This window comes from Colletotrichum jinshuiense, chromosome 1 (assembly GCF_051148585.1).
Source record: "Colletotrichum jinshuiense chromosome 1, complete sequence".
Taxonomy (NCBI): domain Eukaryota; kingdom Fungi; phylum Ascomycota; class Sordariomycetes; order Glomerellales; family Glomerellaceae; genus Colletotrichum; species Colletotrichum jinshuiense.
In genome coordinates this window covers 5,991,881-6,007,319 of record NC_139302.1, presented here as the reverse complement: position 1 = coordinate 6,007,319, position 15,439 = coordinate 5,991,881, and the positions used below count along the sequence as shown (strand labels likewise).

At 54.9% G+C, this 15,439-nt stretch overlaps 4 protein-coding genes across 4 annotated transcripts; 3 read left to right on the top strand and 1 right to left on the bottom strand.

Annotated features, from left to right (window-relative positions):
• Window positions 1-204: 204 nt before the first annotated feature.
• On the top strand, window positions 205-2,590 carry EsH8_I_001569 (Chs5p-Arf1p-binding proteins-domain-containing protein; the record flags this gene model as incomplete). Its single annotated transcript, XM_083268982.1, has 6 exons — window positions 205-227; window positions 287-413; window positions 480-610; window positions 663-943; window positions 996-1,999; window positions 2,048-2,590. The coding sequence occupies 6 exons, from the start codon at window positions 205-207 to the stop codon at window positions 2,588-2,590; spliced, it is 2,109 nt and encodes a 702-aa protein (XP_083119420.1).
• A 913-nt stretch (window positions 2,591-3,503) lies between these two features.
• Window positions 3,504-3,986, top strand: EsH8_I_001568 (uncharacterized protein; the record flags this gene model as incomplete). The annotated part of the gene is made up of 1 exon (XM_083268981.1): window positions 3,504-3,986. The coding sequence occupies one exon, from the start codon at window positions 3,504-3,506 to the stop codon at window positions 3,984-3,986; it is 483 nt and encodes a 160-aa protein (XP_083119419.1).
• A 658-nt stretch (window positions 3,987-4,644) lies between these two features.
• Window positions 4,645-8,087, bottom strand: EsH8_I_001567 (uncharacterized protein; the record flags this gene model as incomplete). Its single annotated transcript, XM_083268980.1, has 5 exons — window positions 4,645-6,705; window positions 6,761-6,899; window positions 6,954-7,320; window positions 7,456-7,556; window positions 7,606-8,087. 5 exons carry the CDS (start codon window positions 8,085-8,087, stop codon window positions 4,645-4,647), a joined length of 3,150 nt encoding a protein of 1,049 aa, XP_083119418.1.
• Window positions 8,088-13,251: 5,164 nt separating this feature from the next.
• Window positions 13,252-14,948, top strand: EsH8_I_001566 (uncharacterized protein; the record flags this gene model as incomplete). The annotated part of the gene is made up of 2 exons (XM_083268979.1): window positions 13,252-13,884; window positions 13,938-14,948. The coding sequence occupies 2 exons, from the start codon at window positions 13,252-13,254 to the stop codon at window positions 14,946-14,948; spliced, it is 1,644 nt and encodes a 547-aa protein (XP_083119417.1).
• Window positions 14,949-15,439: the final 491 nt, after the last annotated feature.

The following is a 15,439-nucleotide window of genomic DNA, read 5'->3' as shown; positions in this document are numbered from 1 at the left end:
AATCCCCCGCGTCCCTCCCTCTCCTCCCAGCCATCTTGTCGACATCGACATTGCGATCCGGACCTGAGACCGACTCTCCTTATATCCCCTCGCCCTGCCGTGCACATGCACCGGGCCTCTAGCTCATAACACCGTATCCAGTCCCGTCTCAACCCATCTAGCCCATCCCGCGCCGCAGTAGCTTTGACACGCAACACCGCCGCAATGGTTGCGCCGGCTGTGCCCGAGTCTGTCTACCACCCTCCTCGGATCTAGCTGCCGCCTCCGATACTAATGCCTTGTCCAGGCTCACCGAAGAGATTCTCTCTGAATCAATTGATGCCCGAACCGAATCCCTCATCTCCCTGCGCGAGCTTGGCCCTCCCGACCTCGTCCATCTCCTGAAGCTGGCCACAAGAAACCCTGGCAAACAGGTAAGGGCCCCCATGCGCATCCCCAACCCGACCAAGCCATCGCTAACATTTGCTCCCCGTCTTCAGATCGGAGTCTACCACCATGTCACCGGAGTCGACGCCTCCTCCTCGGCCAGTCTTGCTGCCTACATCAACACCCTGACCTACCGCGAGCATGGCCAGGCTGCCCAAACCAAGATATCCGAGGGTTTGTACTGGTATGTCAATGCGATGCGCACCCTCGCAGCGACCTTACTGATGTCCTTCCAGCTGTTACAATGCCTTCTCCCGACTCGACATGCGGGTGCACGTCACGATACCCGGTACCGTCGAGAGCTACTGCGTGGACGAACGGGGCGAGAAGCGCAAGGCGACCGATGACCTGTGGCTGGAGACATACCTTTGCAGCGTTTTGCGAGCCTACTCCTATGCCGATGATGGAAGCGGAGAGACCATCCGGAAGATCATGGGCGTGCGCCGGTTCAACCCCGTCACCAACACCGAAACCGAACACCGTTTCCTCAATGCCGCCGAGCTACTTTTCTTCAGAGGTATGCGTGCGCCTCGAGAGCCATCGTCTCGCATGAACTAACATTCTTGCAGGCTGGCAGCTCGGTTCCGACTCTGTCGTTCAAGTGCCGAACAATGTCTCGAACCATCTGACCGCCGGTCTTCTAAAGTACTTCCAGACCACGGGACGCTACGCCTCTGGCATCAACCTCTTTGAAAAGCTTAGGTCCCAGAACATCGAGGTCTCGTCTCTTTTAGCCAAGGTTTTGTTCATGGGCAACGAGGAGGTTGAGGGCGTCAGAGTGCTCCACCAGGCACTAAAGGAGTCGCCCATGGACTATGTTATGCTTGACGCCCAGGCCGAGTTCCTCATTAAGAAGGCCCAAACTGCCACGACACCTGAGCAGAAGGAAGAGAGGCTTCGATTGGCCCTGGGCTGTGCCGATCGCAGTACCATTGCCGCCCCTAGTGAATTCGGCACCTGGGCAAGGTTGGCGCAAGTCTATGTAGCCATGGAGGACTGGGAAAACGCCTTGACCATTCTTAACTCCTGCCCCATGTTCACATACCAGGACAAGGACGCGCCTCAAATGCCAGAGCCAAAGGATGTCCATCTTCCAACTCTTCCGGAGACCCGCCTGGATGAGATTGATAGCGAGCCCGAGTCCAGATACTCCGAGCAGGTGGACGCTAGCCTCCTGAACCTGCGCGCTGCCGTCTACAAGGGAACTTTCAAGCAGGCATACGGCATTCTGACGGAGATGACATCCAAGATTGGATGGGATCAGCTCCTCAAGATCCGCAGCACTGTTTTTGTCATGGAGGACGAGTATCGTTCGGAGAAGCAGGAGACCACCCAGCCGCGCAACGCTAGCATCGATGGGCTTCGAGGAACACCAGACCCGACGACAAACGGCGACCAGTCGGACTCGGAGAAAGAGGATGACGATGACGATGACGACGATGAGAAGTCTAAGCCGACAGACACCGACTCCACCGCTGAGACGTTGGGGACAAATGGACAGACGGAGGGTGAGGCTGTGGAGAAGCCCAGCCACGCGATAGATCCCGGCGAACTGAAGGGAGACACGGAAAACGTAGGTGTTCATTCTTGCCACCCCCGGGCCCGGCTAACATTCGACCAGGGCGCGCAGAGCGACGACCACCTCTCCAAGCTGAATAATAAGCGTTTGTGCGAGCGCTGGCTCGACAGCCTCTTCATGGTTCTGTACGAGGATCTGCGGGTTTACACGATCTGGCGGACACAGATGGCCCAGTACAGGGCCCAATCCATGCAGTACAAGAAGTCAGCCGAGGAGTGGGAGATTTTGGGCTCCTTGGCAGAGAGACTTCAGCACGCAGACGAGGCGGTTGAGGCGTACAGAGCTTGCCTCGCCGCAAGATTCAGCCCCAAGGCACTGACGGGCATTCTCCGTGTGTTTGAACAGAACAAGAACACTCGCGAGACGGTTGCGTCGGTCATCCGGCTCGTCACCTGGCAGTACAGGTGGTACTCGGAGTTCTCCCCCGAGCTTCTGCACACTATCCGGACGCTTATTGAGGATGAAGGCGCGGTCAAGGTCAGGAGCATCATCCAAGCCACCAGTCTGCCTCAGAACGTTCTCGATCTTACCCATCACTACGCTGCACTCTGCGCTACGTTCCGAAGCAGCGGCACCGACGGTTAGATATAGGCCGTGTCTCGAGCGGCGGGTCGGGCAAATGGCATCGGCAATATGCTGTTGATGATGAAATAGGGGGAGGTTTTGTGGTTCAGTATCTTCATGGCCGGGACGAGACTTGCAGGATTATGACTTGGGTGCTCATGTGTTCCACTACCACTGCGTGCATCAGCAATTGTGCCGATGCACTTTGTCGGCTTCTTTCAAAAGCATGATCTATGGCTATTTGGGCCTCAGGACTGTATGCAGAGTCAAATGATACCTTGTTAGTCACCTTATAGTGAGCTCCGAACAAATCTATGGTGATGTAGATCTGCCACGACTTAGTCAGAAACTTAGGGAAAGTACTCACAATGCAGACTTCGGCCCCACCAAAGTCTGACAGAAGCCCGGAGAATTGACCGAACACACGGAGCACCCCCGGCTCCGGGCCGCTCACTGAAGCCCCCTCTTGACATGCCCGCCCGATTGAAGCCAGTCTTTTTGCCGATCGGGCAGCTATTGTTAAGAGAACTGATATCACTCCTACGTCAAACTCCCGTCTGAACCATGGCCGCATTGAGGGTCTGTCGGGTTTTTGGGGGCCCTGTGGCGGCGAAGCGGCGTCGGGCCAGTTCGATCAGTGTCGATGAGATAAACCGATCTCCACCAGCACCACAAAATGGCGGGTGTGGTGATTTCATCGCACAGCGGTGGGCGAACTCATCAAGATGACGTCGACCGTTCAAGTTCAGATGGCGAGACTCGACGAAGACTACATAAATGAACAAATCCAAAGAGTCAATAGCTATTGTTAATCTGTCAGTATCAAGCAACAATCAACCAACTCAACCCAAGCAAAACTCAACCTCAGAGTTTCACTATTATAATATCACTTATACCACCACTTTACAACACACCGAACAAAACTACAACCAAAATGGCACCCTCCCAGGACCAGCTCAACGAGATCGCCGCCCAGGCCCAGCTCGACATGAACACCTACCAGTCCAAGACGGGCGCCGCCCGCCCCCTGGGCAACGACGACGCCGGCGTCTCCTCGATCCAGACCGAGAAGCGCTTCCCCGGCGCCTCGGTCTCGGTGCAGGGCGACCCCACCAACAACGTCTCCTACAAGCCCGAACAGCCCGCAAAGGACCCGGCCTACGACGACGACGATGTCGTTCCCGCCAAGAAGATCTCCTCACTGGGCACCCAGGACCAGAAGAACGACGTGCTTCTGCAGGGCGAGGGCGCCACGAGAAACAACGTCGGCACGAACCCCCCTGGCGTTGGTGGCCAGAAGTTCCCCGGCTCCGACTACTACACCCCCCAGAGCGTGCCTGACAGCATCTCGGCGGAGGGAAACATCGCGCCCGAGAGCGTGACGGAGGCTTCTGCCGAGGCCCTCAACCCCCGGTAAACGCACAAAAGGATAGAGGCGTTTAGTATGGATATGGATGGAGGACGGAAGGAAGCGATACCAGCCATTGTATGATTATTAACGATCATGATGTACAACAACAATAATGAAGCTGCCATAGGCAGGGCTGTCAAACCAAACCGTCGAGGCCCGCTGTCCAATGTGATGTGTTTTAGGCAGTTGATATAACAATCTGCGTGGTGTAATGTTTCTCCTCTCCGCCTAATCGCATTGAATTTTTGCATGGAGTGCTCTTCTGTTATAATTTGAGATGCTGTATTCTGTATGTCTTTTGCTGTTGCTACATACTGATGATAAAACACTGTCGAGGCTAACCTGAGACGGGTTTTTGTGCTTCCGAAAACAAGACAATGACAATAGGCTGAAGGTAAATTATTTATGCTTGTTTTTGTATGATGATGCTGGGCCAAAATGATAACAATGCCATGGTTCGCTTGAAACCAACTCTGGGAGAAGATTCTGTGTGCTCCTACATCTCCCCTTTCATGATAAACGTAGTCTCCCAACCAACAAAATGTGCCGAAAACAACCCAATATGCCCCAAACGCCTCGCTTTCCAAACAGTCCCATACACCGTCTAGATCTATGCAGCGCCTGAAGAAGAAAATGAAAATGAAAGAAGGAAAAGAAATCCACCTCAGGTGGCAGGCTGATAAACATCGGCAACAAACCGATCCCCCAGCGCCTCCCTAGCATCCCGACCCAACACCTCGCTTAAATTCCTCAAGAAATCATCAACGGCCTTCGGCCGCGCGCACGCAAACACAAGCGCACCCTCCTCGATGCTCTTCGCTAGATTCTCTTTGACCCCCTTCTCAAGCATCGCGTCCTGTGCCCTCCTCTTCCCCTTGTTACTACTGGTCAGCCTCAGCACGTCAAAGATGCCCGCCTCGTCGGCCTCCTGCACCGCCTCGCGCACGAGGGTCCCATCGGACTCCTTGAAGCCCGCGAAGAGGCTGATGGATGGGACCTTGGCAGACTGATCGTCCGACGACCGCTGTCGTTGGAGACGGTTCTGTAGGAGCCCGCGGACGGGAGCCATCCCGGATCCTGTCGTGAAGATAATCATCGGCTTATCCTGGTTCTCGGCAATGTCCTGCAAATGGGAAGACGGGCGGATCTTGCAAGTTACGGCACCAAAGGTCTCGAAGCAGCCAAGGTACTTGTCCGAGAACCTGCCGTTCGCGTGGTGCTGGACGAGAAGGTCCAGAGTGTTGCCGTCTCCACGCTTGGTTCGTGACCCGTCAGAGGCGATGGAGTACTCCCTCGGTTGAATCGTGGGCATGGCGCCGCAGAGCGCATCAAGTGTCACCGACTGCCTCCAGTTTGACGGGATCTGGTGAACTACATCCTCGATGGCAGTCTTGGCCAGGGTCTCGGGCATCGACAGGGACATACTCTCTGCCCACTCCATAGACTTGAAAGGCTGCTCCAGGTCCGCGAAGCGCTGGAAGAAGTCGCCGGCGGTAGGCTCTCCGGGGAGACTTAGACGCTCGTCCGACTGCACGCCGAGAGCCCCAAGGACACAAGACACCTTGTTCTTGGAGTTTGGCGGAAGGATCCACACGCTGCCCATGGTGGGATACTCGCGATCGCCCAAGTCGAGCGTGACCCTCTTCATGCCATCCGGAGCTGTACCCAGTACCGGCTGACCAACGACCTTGGCCTGAAACCATGGCCTAGTGTCGAAAGGTCTGACCGGCCGGGTGATCCTCTGCTGCACGTCACTCATCTCCGCGCCTTCTGGGCTAGACTTTGGGAGGGCTGCCAAACACTGGTTGAAGAACTGGCCGAGGACGGACCAGGGCGGGTTCTCGGCGCCGGTGTCGGCTTCGCGCATGCCAATCAGCCTTTGGGAACCGCCCTTGCTCAGAAGCTCCTCGAGATCCATCGCGGCCTGGTTGTAGGTGTCGGGATACTCGAGCGAGCCATTGGCGAAGATGGCATACCGGCACGAAATGGCCCTTGGGTTCCTCGAAAGGGCGTCGGCGAAGGCCTTCCCGTTCTGCGGAATTTCCCCTCTGCCCGTGGTGCTGGCGACGATGACCAGCACGTCGTCGGGCTCGATGATGGAAATCGGCAGCGCGTTGAGCGTGCACGGCAGCAGGACCGTTCCAAGCTTGGGATCAACGTCACACGCGTGCTGCAGCTGCGCGCACAGCCTCTTACATAGCTTAATGGCGACGTTGCCCGAGCTGCAGAATCCGATGTAGATCCTGCGCCCGGGCCCCCTGGGACTCAACGGCGTCAGAGGCGTCGCGGGTCTGACGATTGGCGGGGGCACGGGTAAGAAGGTCGAAGCGGTCCCGAACGGAGACACTGGCGTGATGGGTCTTGTGAGAGAAATGGACGGGACCGGGATTGAGATGTTGAGCCTCGTATCCGATGAGTAGGAGGTCCTCGTGGTACCGGCTTGCCGCTCCCGACGCCATGTTTTGATTGGATCTCTAGCATGGCGGCAGATGAGAGGTTTTGGTTGGTAATTTGGAGAGCCGCCGCGATGCCATATAGGTATGATGGAACCTTGGGGAGGGGCGAGCCAGTAGGGGTCTGAAGGGAGGCGGAAGCCGTTGTTCATGAGATGCTCGTCATCGAACTGCGCGAATTGCTCAGCCGCGCCCAGCGAGTCCGACATTCTGACACCGGCCTGAGCGAAGGACCAGTATGTGGCGTAGTTGAGCTCGAGCTGTGCCCGGGACTGTGGTAGTTTTGTAAGCATGAACACTAATACGCGGTTGATATGCCGGGCTTACCAATACAGCCAGGCGTTCATAGTCTGGAAGGTCATCTACATCTCTATCGACTAAGCCAATGGCCTTTGCCACCTGTGGAAGCGCATTGTAGCGGAACGAATCTGCCAGATTGCGAACGCCAATCTCGGCGTCCATGAACCTGCAGGTCAGTTAGTGGTTTGTGTGCGTGGGAAGGACGGGCGGCTAGACTTACCATCCAATGAAGGGCGCCGCGGTGTACTGCACGCCGCCAATGCTGAAGCCAAGACGGCTGAGTGCTGGCGCGGGAACCCAGCGCAGGCCAAGCGTCTCGAGCTCGGGATGCTTAGGATGGCGAATATGCACCAGCGGGAAGGCGTCCTTGGGCAGCTCGGTGATGACGGGGTCCTCTCCTTCGGCCATCGTGACGATGGGGAGCAGGTCCCATTTCGAACGGATGCGGGGTGGTGTCCAGCCGAGCTCGATGATGGCGTTGGTTAGCTCGACGTTGGCGGGATCTCCAAGGATTTCGCCGTTGGATTGTTGATACTTTAGTCGGTCAGTAACAATAGAAAATAAGTAGGAAAAAGAGACACTCACTCCTGCAAAAGACAGCAACTGTGAGTTCCAAATCATGGGACCGCGGCTGTTGATGTCTCTAGGAGGGAAGACGAAGACTATTGGTTTTATATGATTAGACCAAGAAGCAAACCGGTAATCGGAAGAAGGTTACACACCTGTTGGGTTGATTTCGCCCGAGTTGTAGGCCACTCTCAGGTTCTCAATCAAGGTCTCGGCCATCTTCTTGCTTGTCCGAACATGCCTTAAATCGCACAGCCTGCTTTTGAGTTAGCACTGCGTCGTTCATGGGTTCAAGGTGCAAGTACTTCAGGTTGTTATACTCGGATCGCATGATGCATTTCCGAGCATGCTTCCACGCCGTCCGAAGGCCGAACTCGAGCTCTTCGAAAGTCTGCGTCCAGAGACCGCCCACCAGGCCAACTGTTGTCGTGGGAGCCGACTCCGGCCCGCACTCGGATGCTGTCGTGAACTTGCCCTCCGTCGAGTTCTTTTGAATCTCTTGGAGGACCTCGTGCGCGCGATGGTGGAGACGCTCGGTGTCAATGAGGCCATCCTTGTACATCTGCTGGAGGAAGTCGAGCGCATCCTCGCGAACCTGGGCGTATGACTGATTCCGGCCAACGCGCTCCTCGTCCATGTGCGTCATCCGGCCCGACTGGCAGAACTTTGCTGTGCAGCCCGTCGAAGACAGAGATGGGTATTGCGAGCGGATGTTGGCGAACTCTTGCTCCGCCGAGAGTTGCCGCGGGGGCACCGCGAGGGTGTTCTGGAGAAATGGACAGGCCATGTCTCTGCCCTGATGTGAGGTTGGCGGTTAGAATTACGGGGATGGGAGGAGATCGACGGGGATGTCGAGTGGTTTTTTCCCCGGACTTTGAGGGTAGAGCCAAAGAAGCTAAGGCATAGAATCGTGCGTTGAAGATTGGTTGCGAGGGCGAGTCAGAGTGGAGCTTTTTGGTGAAAATTGGTGATGGTGGCATCAAGCGAATGACTAAGTTCAATACCGGTGAAGTTTTCCAGACGATTCGAACATGAGAGAGGACGGATCTCGACTATATACGGGGAATGATGAAAGCAATTGACTCCAGACTGAAATCTTAGGACGACCAGGCTGCCTAAGCTTGTTGCACCCCAATTTCCAGTCTGGGCCGGCATCACCGTCTGATATTGGACACACTGGTGGTTCTTTTCTCTAAGCCACAAACCCCTCAGTCGGGTGCTGCACATCAGTTAACCTCGTTCTCAATCAAGGTAGGACACCACAAAGCAACATGGGGTTGGGTAGCACATGCAGTCTCAGGATCCCGGTGTAACTGGTTGCTGAATGGCCGAAGAACTGCAAGGGGGCTGTTCAACAATGTTGTCAGCCCCCGGCAAGGGGACCCTTTCCCCCCAAAGCCACCGCCATGCCATGTCAGCACATCCATCACGAACCCTTGGGGGAGGGTGTTCGGGCATGGACTCCGTGAGTGGGTTCGAGTATGGACTCCGTAGGTGGGGGATGACGGCAAAAGAGCGTCCTAGCGCTGCCATGCTATCTGACTTCTGAAGGGTCTTCGGGACCGATGATATCAGGTCACCGAACCGACGAGGCTGAGTGGTCTCTCAACCAGTATGCACGGCCTTTCGCCCAGCTGCTTCCAAACAACGGCTTTGGCGCTGATGGGGCTGACACCAGAGTAGCGTTGGAGGTGTGTTTCCCACTAGGCCAACCTAATTTAACCATGAATTGGAAACCATCGTCCCGTAAGAAGGGCTGAAGAGGAAACAGTGCCAATTAGGCAATCGATGCAGCGACGGCTGACTACAGCTGTGTTCTGGGATAGTCTGCAAAAGGCCGTATTCGGGCAACCCCGCGCTTGGCCATTATTCGCCGGCCGTTCTTACCGGGCCACACTCAGCTGGCCTGGATGAGGCTGTCAAGTCCACCAGTCGCTGCCAGACACCTGTCCGGTGTCAGCCGCGGACGCATTCCAGTCCCCTCCAAGTCATGGCCACCGGTCTGTCATACGGCGTAACTCTCTGCGATTTCACCGCGGCTGCGTCTTGCGCACGCGATTCGCTTCTAAGCCAACGCCATCGTTGCGATGGACGAAGCCTCGACCGCCTGCCCAGACAGTTCGGGCAATGTCATCCCCAATGGCATCATCGGAATATGGATTGATCTGTAACGGAATCCTTCTTGGAATATTCCAAGGGTCCTTGCGTCTCTGCCAGGACCCGGCCGCAGATCCCTCCGGCGGCTACGAGGCGACGGCTACACCTGGTGTGCAGAGGTACCTGCCTGATCTAGAAGGTCTTTGGGGATGAAGGATGAGACTATCGAAACGGAACAATGTGAGTTTCTCGTCCTCATTGCAACCTAAGCCGAGAGGCTGGGTTCATCACCAAGCCAACAAAGAGATCGTGGCCAGCTTGAATCATCATGTGGCACTCGCCCTCGACATCCAACACATCTCGTAAAACAGCAATAAGAAGAGCCCCCATTGCCCAACATGGTTAGTAACCAAACCGGAGTTCGTTTGGTTCAAACGTGAAGTTTGGCAGAACCCGTTCGACCAAAGAAGATCGGCCCCCTCTGACACAACATCGCATGAAACCCGACATGAAAGTGTCAAGGCGGTGGCTCTGCATGAATGGCCCGCCCGGATCAGATCTGCAATACCGAATCTGACAGCGGTTCCAGTCCACCGTAGCGCAAGCCGCAGTCGGTGATCCAAGTGCCTCTTCCGTATTGACTGGAGCCGTCTTGCGCTGGTGTTTGTGTTTTTCAACCGATGGCCGCTAGCAACGCAGTCCATGTAGTACATCCGTGGGGAGCTCCCGAACCGGTCGCGACATCGCCAAGGCTGAGCGGAGGACTACCCAGAGTAGAATGACACTCGTCATGTCGTGGATTCGCATGAATGACGCCGATGCGGCGTATTCTTCTCTCATCGCCGCCAATTGTGCCCGAGGAGGGACCCCATGATCTCCTCGGCGACGCAGGCCTGTCGCCAATGGATTCAAAAGGACGAACCTGCCTCTGTTAGCGGTATGCCTGCCATACTAAAGAGACCGAAATGCGCCAAGCTCCTTCCTACCTTGGCCATGGAGCGCCGCACATGAGCAGTTGACTGCGCCGCCCCCAAAGCTGTTGGAACTTTGGTTTGGTCTCTCAGATAGCGACGCCAGCCTTGAACTTTGAGAGTGCGGATTACCTTCAGATGAATTTAGGTTGATAAACCGTGTTCATCAAAGGTTCATTTGAACAAGTGAGGTCATCTCAGAGGTGACCGAACACGTTGGATTTGGGGAGGGCAGATAACCCGCCAGTTGTTTGAGGGGAACTGGCTAGGCTCACGTCGGGGGTGGGGGGTTGTGCCAATCCGTTCCCATTCGCCCATGACGCTGCACACTGCAGCCATCTTTTGATACCACGTTTTGTCTGATAGCGGACAATAAGATTATGACTATGGCTTGAGAAAAAAAAAAAAAGAATAAAAGCAAATATACTTTGATCTTGGTTTAGTAAATCAGTTTGCACCTACTCGATAGTGCCTGTTGTGGGCTAGGCACTCGTATCATAGTAGAAAGAGGAGGAAACCAATCACACACACTGGTTATGTCGTAAGTTACTCCGCCGTATTGTTTTTTGTCACAATAGTCCAATGTTCCCGGACCATATCGCAGGGATGACCCAGAATGTTCTCAACTCATGAAGTCTCTCGTGGCAACAGCGCCAAGGCTGGTGTTCGAGGTGCACACTTCGGGACCGAGACGGATGGAGAGTGCGGTGCCCCATTTATTCTTGGTCAACCAGCCAATAGTAGTACACCACATGAATCTGCCAAAGAAGCCGTACGACTGTCAAATCTGTTGCATTGAGAGCAGTCAATTAAAGTGACTATAGTATAAGATGGTCGAAGAGAATTCAAACAAGAATAAAAGTGGGAGGTTGTATAAATATCACAACATGCATTTCTATTTTTGGCCTGGTAGACATCTAGAAGCAAATAGCTATAGCTCAAGAAATAACGAAGTCCAGCCACGAGCCTTCTTGGCCATAACGACGAAGGTGTTTAGTGTTGGCATATGAGCAATGGACGTTCATCCAGCAGTCAAACCTCCCCCAGGATGCGGGTCTTAATGGTATGGCCTAGAAGACGGTACCGCATGACAAGGCCACGAAATGGATACCAAGTTGGTGGTCGAACTCCCACACTTTGACTCTGCCAGGTGCTGCTACCATCAGTTACCGCAGACTGCACACTGCACATAGCTTCCCGAAATAGGTTCAATGATTCGCCTTGTGGATATTCCATTGCGGGGGGTCGAAGAGTTGGGCCTTGTGACCAATGTTTCAAATTCGACCGAACTGGCTACACGAGAAGGCCACTCGGTGGGAGAAGCACCCGGCAACGGGGTTCACAGGCATAATCAGAGACAGATTTGGCTCCGATTTCATCTTGGTCCGATGTCTTCTTTGGATTCTCTTTCTCCATGTTCTCCAATCCCGGAGAACAAATCTGTTGCTGACTCAGAAAGTGTCGTGGTCGCTGGTGATAGTTCGGCGATCGCTTCGGTCACTGCTTCTCAGTTGTCTCGTGGGCAGGTCCAGGGTACAAGGCGGTGATGATGGCAAGGGAAAAATCTTTACCCAGGTAAAGCAACCCAGAGGTGTATTTGTCCTAACCAGTTTTGAAGAAAATGTGCACACGTCAGAGTTGTTGCGAAGAGCCTCTGCCTTTGATCTTGTTAGCTATTTATTTACTGACAACTCACACGCAAGTACGGAATTGTCTAATGGAGCTGGTAAGGAGAATAAAAGAAAAATACCATTTTAATAGGGAAAACGTGTCTCTCATTAACCATCAAAGTGTCAGGATGAATTAACCTCCGGTAACCCTACATGTCTCACTACTCCTATCCACTTTTTAGAGGTTGCCAGCCTAGTAGACAACGCTGTAGGACTAAGCGAACCTTGAGTTACCAGATTCAGACCCATTTCTGGCAACCTTATCATGTATGTGTGCATGTCGTAGAATGTTGGTTGTGTACCTGCCTGGTCTTGACAAGAACCCCCTTGCCGGGTGGATGCGGCCGTCACCGACAGCAGACCGCTCTTCAAGTTACGACTTCAAGCTTGAAGCCTAGAGGGGATATAATAGCGGGTAATTCAAATATCTCACAGTCCTGTTAGTAACGCAGCAAGACATGGGAGCCTTGAAACTGTCTCGTCGGGTAGCTCGGATTACGAGCGAGAAGGTATCCAGTTGCAACTCATATGTCCGTCATCGGTCACAATCCGGAAAATGTCATGTCATGTAAGTACAAGGGGAAAGCTTAATTGTCAGATGATATAGAAAAGGAGAAGGAAAAAGGCGACTGCCAAGTCTAAAAACTCAAACTCGACCCCATAATAGCTGCGTGCAACCCCCCGATGACCAATCTATTTCACAACGTTGCGGCTCGCTTCTGCTAGCAAATCACATTGCTGCATGCCCAGAGGAGGAGACACAGCCCAACCATCCAGACAGCTTGAATCATGCTCGCGAGCTCCATTTTCGCATAGCCATGCTCCACGCTCTTCCAGGGCTCCGGTGAGGATCCGAATATGAGGTATTTTACTAGGAACGGCAACATTTTCCATGATTTACTGTGTCGGTTGCCTAATACAACGAGGATCCTCATGTTTGGAACCCACTCTGAAGTATGCTTATATTACGAGGTCCACTAAAATACATGAAAACAATCGCTACACCCAGTTAGCACCGTCCGGTATTGCGGAGTGCTCTTGACTACCGAAATACGGTTGTTGGGGAGGGTTGAAAATCTAGTCTAATCAATCTCATCTTATCAATCATGTAGGTATTTCATGTCCTCGCCCACCTCGTAGCGCTTTGTTTCCCTCTCCAGACTCTTGGTTGAGCGTCCTGTCCTTGCCTCTTTAAACACCGTCACCTGTCATCATGAAGCTCATCACCTTGGGTTCGGCGCTTCTGGCGCTGAGCGAGACGGCTGCGGCTCGTGTAAGTGTTCGAGGCAACACCGCTACCCGCAACGCAACCTACGACTACATCGTCGCGGGAGGCGGAACCGCGGGCATCGTGACAGCCGAGCGTCTCGCCAACTCGGGCCGCAGCGTGCTCCTGATCGAGCGTGGCGGCACGTCCTTCTACATGACGGGCAACCGCAAGACGCTGGCATGGAACGACACCGTCACCATGTACGACGTCCCCGGAATGGCCGACTACACCGGCGCATCTCCCGACCTGCAGTACTGCAAGGATCTCTCCATCGCGGCCGGATGTCTCCTTGGTGGCTCGACCATGCTCAACGCGCTCATGTTCGTCAGGCCCCGCAAGGCCGACTTTGCTACCTGGCCTGAGGAGTGGCACTGGGAGAACGGCGTCGCGGATGCGGCGGCGGAGCTCTACGAGCGTCTTCCGGGCACCATTCTGGCGTCGGAGGACGGCAAGAGATACGACGACGGCGCCTTTGGCATCATGTCGCGCTTCTTGGAGGTCAACGGCTGGAGCGAAGAGGATGCGTTGAACGATGTCGAGGCGAAGGAGCTGATGTACTCGCACCCCCCGTGGTCGGTAAGTTCGCGAAGCCCCCATGCTGAAAGGTGAACTGCTCTAATGCCCCATAGATCGCCAACGGCCTGCGCGACAGCCCCGTGCGTGCCATCCTCCCCGACGCCGAAGATCTCCCTAACTTCACCCTGGAGCTCAACTCCAAGGTCCTCCGCGCCGTTCGCACCGGCGGCCTTGTCACTGGCGTCGAGATCGAGCACGACGACAGCACCCGGGAGACCATCAAGCTGAAGAAGGGCGGATCCCTCATCCTCGCCGCCGGCTCCCACTCGACTCCTCGCATCCTCTTCAACTCGGGCATCGGCCCCGCGGAGCAGATCCAGATTGTGGCGAACGGAACGACCAACATTAAGCTGCCGCCCAAGCACCAGTGGATCGACCTCCCTGTTGGCGAGAACCTCAAGGACCACGCCATCGCGACCGTCACCTTCCAGACCAAGGATGAGCTTGTTACCCTGCCTTCCACCGCCTGGACCGGCCCTGACCAAGAGTCCGTTGACCTCTTCGCCAACGGCAGTGGTCTCCTGGCCCAGTCGGCTCAGCGCCTGAACTTCTGGACCAGCGTCAACACCACCGACGGAGCTACTCGCTACATCCAGGGAACGGTCCGCGCCGACGGCAACAACACCATAGGTGTCAAGGTCTACCTCACCCACGGCACCACCTCCGTCGGCACCCTCGGCATCACGGCCGACGGAATCACCACCATGACGAAGACGCCTCTCCTCCACACCGAGGGTGACCGCGAGGCCCTGATCAAGATGGTCAACACGCTCCTCGGGTACGCCAGACAGCCCGGCAGCATCCTCAGCGTCGCCCAGAACGCTACTGCGGAGAGCATCGTTGCCAAGGCCGGCAGCGGCAGCCACTACCTGGGCACCACGCAGATGGGCAGCAAGAACGACGGCAAGAGCGTCGTCGACCCCGACACCAAGGTCTGGGGCACCAAGAACCTGTTCGTCGTGGATGGAGGCATGCACCCCGAGGTCCCTACCGGCAACACGCAGGCGCCCATCATGGTGGCTGCTGCATATGCTGCCAAGAGGATCCTGGACCTGCGTGCCTAAGTGCGACACGGGACCAATAAAGGACGGCGATGACTTTGCGGTTGACGCTATCCCGAAAAAAGTGCTTCTCGGCCTGGTTCACTCGAGTCGAAAGATCTTGTTGATCGCCGGGGGAGCAAGGGCAAGGCATCTCTCACCAAAGCCGCCCGTCTCCTCAGAGAGCGGATCAGAACGGCCGGATGACCCATGCTAAATATGACGCCACTGTAAATAATTATTGTAGCACAAAGAAGTTAAAAATACCAATTGTAAAATCATATGTAACGTATTATAACCGAGCTACTCGTGACACCTACCTAGGGTAGCCAAGGACTCTTGATAGACGCGAGCCCGAGTTGCAGCAAGTATGCATTTAGTAAGTAAAATAAAACAAAGCTAGAATTATCACTGTCGGTATCGGGGTCGGTATAGGTCCCTCCGCCACTAAGTCGGCCCTTATCTTATCTCTATCATATGGTCCACTCCCTCAATCAGCCAATGTGCATGCACCA